The 1226-nt window shown below is 38.1% G+C and overlaps 1 protein-coding gene across 1 annotated transcript in view; it reads left to right on the forward strand.

Annotated features, from left to right (window-relative positions):
* Positions 1 to 359: 359 nt before the first annotated feature.
* The window catches only part of LOC109953516 (extracellular calcium-sensing receptor-like), a 9170-nt gene continuing 8303 nt past the window's right edge, over positions 360 to 1226 (forward strand). Inside the window, 1 exon segment of the mRNA XM_020589001.1 lies at positions 360 to 397. Within this exon segment, the coding sequence (XP_020444657.1) occupies positions 360 to 397 (38 nt within the window).

The raw sequence follows: 1226 nt of genomic DNA on the forward strand, positions 1-1226 counted from the left end.
AGCCACTTCACACTCGGCTGCAAACCGCCCCAGTGCACGCTGGAGGTCCTGGTTTGATGGGGCCAACAGGACAACGTCGTCTGCAAAAAGCAGAGACGAGATCCTGTGGTCCCCAAACCAGACTCCCTCCGGCCCCTGGCTGCGCCTAGAAATTCTGTCCATAAAAATAATGAACAGAACCGGTGACAAAGGATGTCATGTTCTAGTAAATGCACGCATGATGGAATGTCAACAAGCAGACTTGAATATGATCTAATCAGTTTAGCAAGCTGAGCACATTGAGGATCAGTTAGATGATCTAACAAGCTCTCCAAATTATGTAGTGATGCAGAGTCATCTGGTGCTTTAATATCCATCTCATGACCCAGTCCCACAGCAGGAGACACCAGACCAAAAGGTAAATCAGCATTTTTAGCACTGGAGTCTAGTGACCAAGAGGCAGGAGCATAATAGGGTTTCAACAGATTCATGTGATAAAGGGTGGGATCATTTTCTGGAGTTGTGATTATATAGTTGAAAGAGAAAGTGACTCATTCTGACATCCTCATTGTGATGAAATCAAACTGTCAAAATATACACAGACCTATAAGACTGGAATAGGATTATTATGTACTGCATTACAAAACTGAGCTAAAGGGAGATTGATTTTTATATTTGATTCGCAGGGGGACATAGAAATGACCACAAACCAATGCCAGGATCAATGTCAGCTGAAATAAAGCAGTGTATCTGACAAAATCAACATATCAACTTTCCAGGGGATATAATCTGTTGCTTATAGGCCATTATGCTGAAGCCAAGTGGACAAAGATGTAAGGAGAGCAGGTTGTAGATTTTACTTAAGCAATTATTGTATGATTCTGGAAATGTTATTGATTCTACAGGTCCATCCTACTTTATTTTTGAGTGTTTAAACTGTAAATATACATTTATTTGAAAATTGCATCTACATAATGTGAAATAATCAAAAATTAATGTCTGAAATCACAAAATATCACTAAATATATTTACAATATTCTACAGATTTTATTTATTTAGTTATTTTTATTTTCCAGTTTGGGCACCTCTGCTCTCACCTGACCTTAGAAATCAACATGAATCAAACACTGATGCTCTATTTTTTATGCTAATATAAAATGTATAAATACCAGTATAAGCTTCTGGTTTACATTAAGGTACAGTACATATGATGCCACCCAGTGGTTTAGTTCTCTCAGACACTATGA

This window comes from Monopterus albus, unplaced genomic scaffold (assembly GCF_001952655.1).
Source record: "Monopterus albus unplaced genomic scaffold, M_albus_1.0 scaffold721.1, whole genome shotgun sequence".
Classification (NCBI taxonomy): Eukaryota; Metazoa; Chordata; class Actinopteri; order Synbranchiformes; family Synbranchidae; genus Monopterus; species Monopterus albus.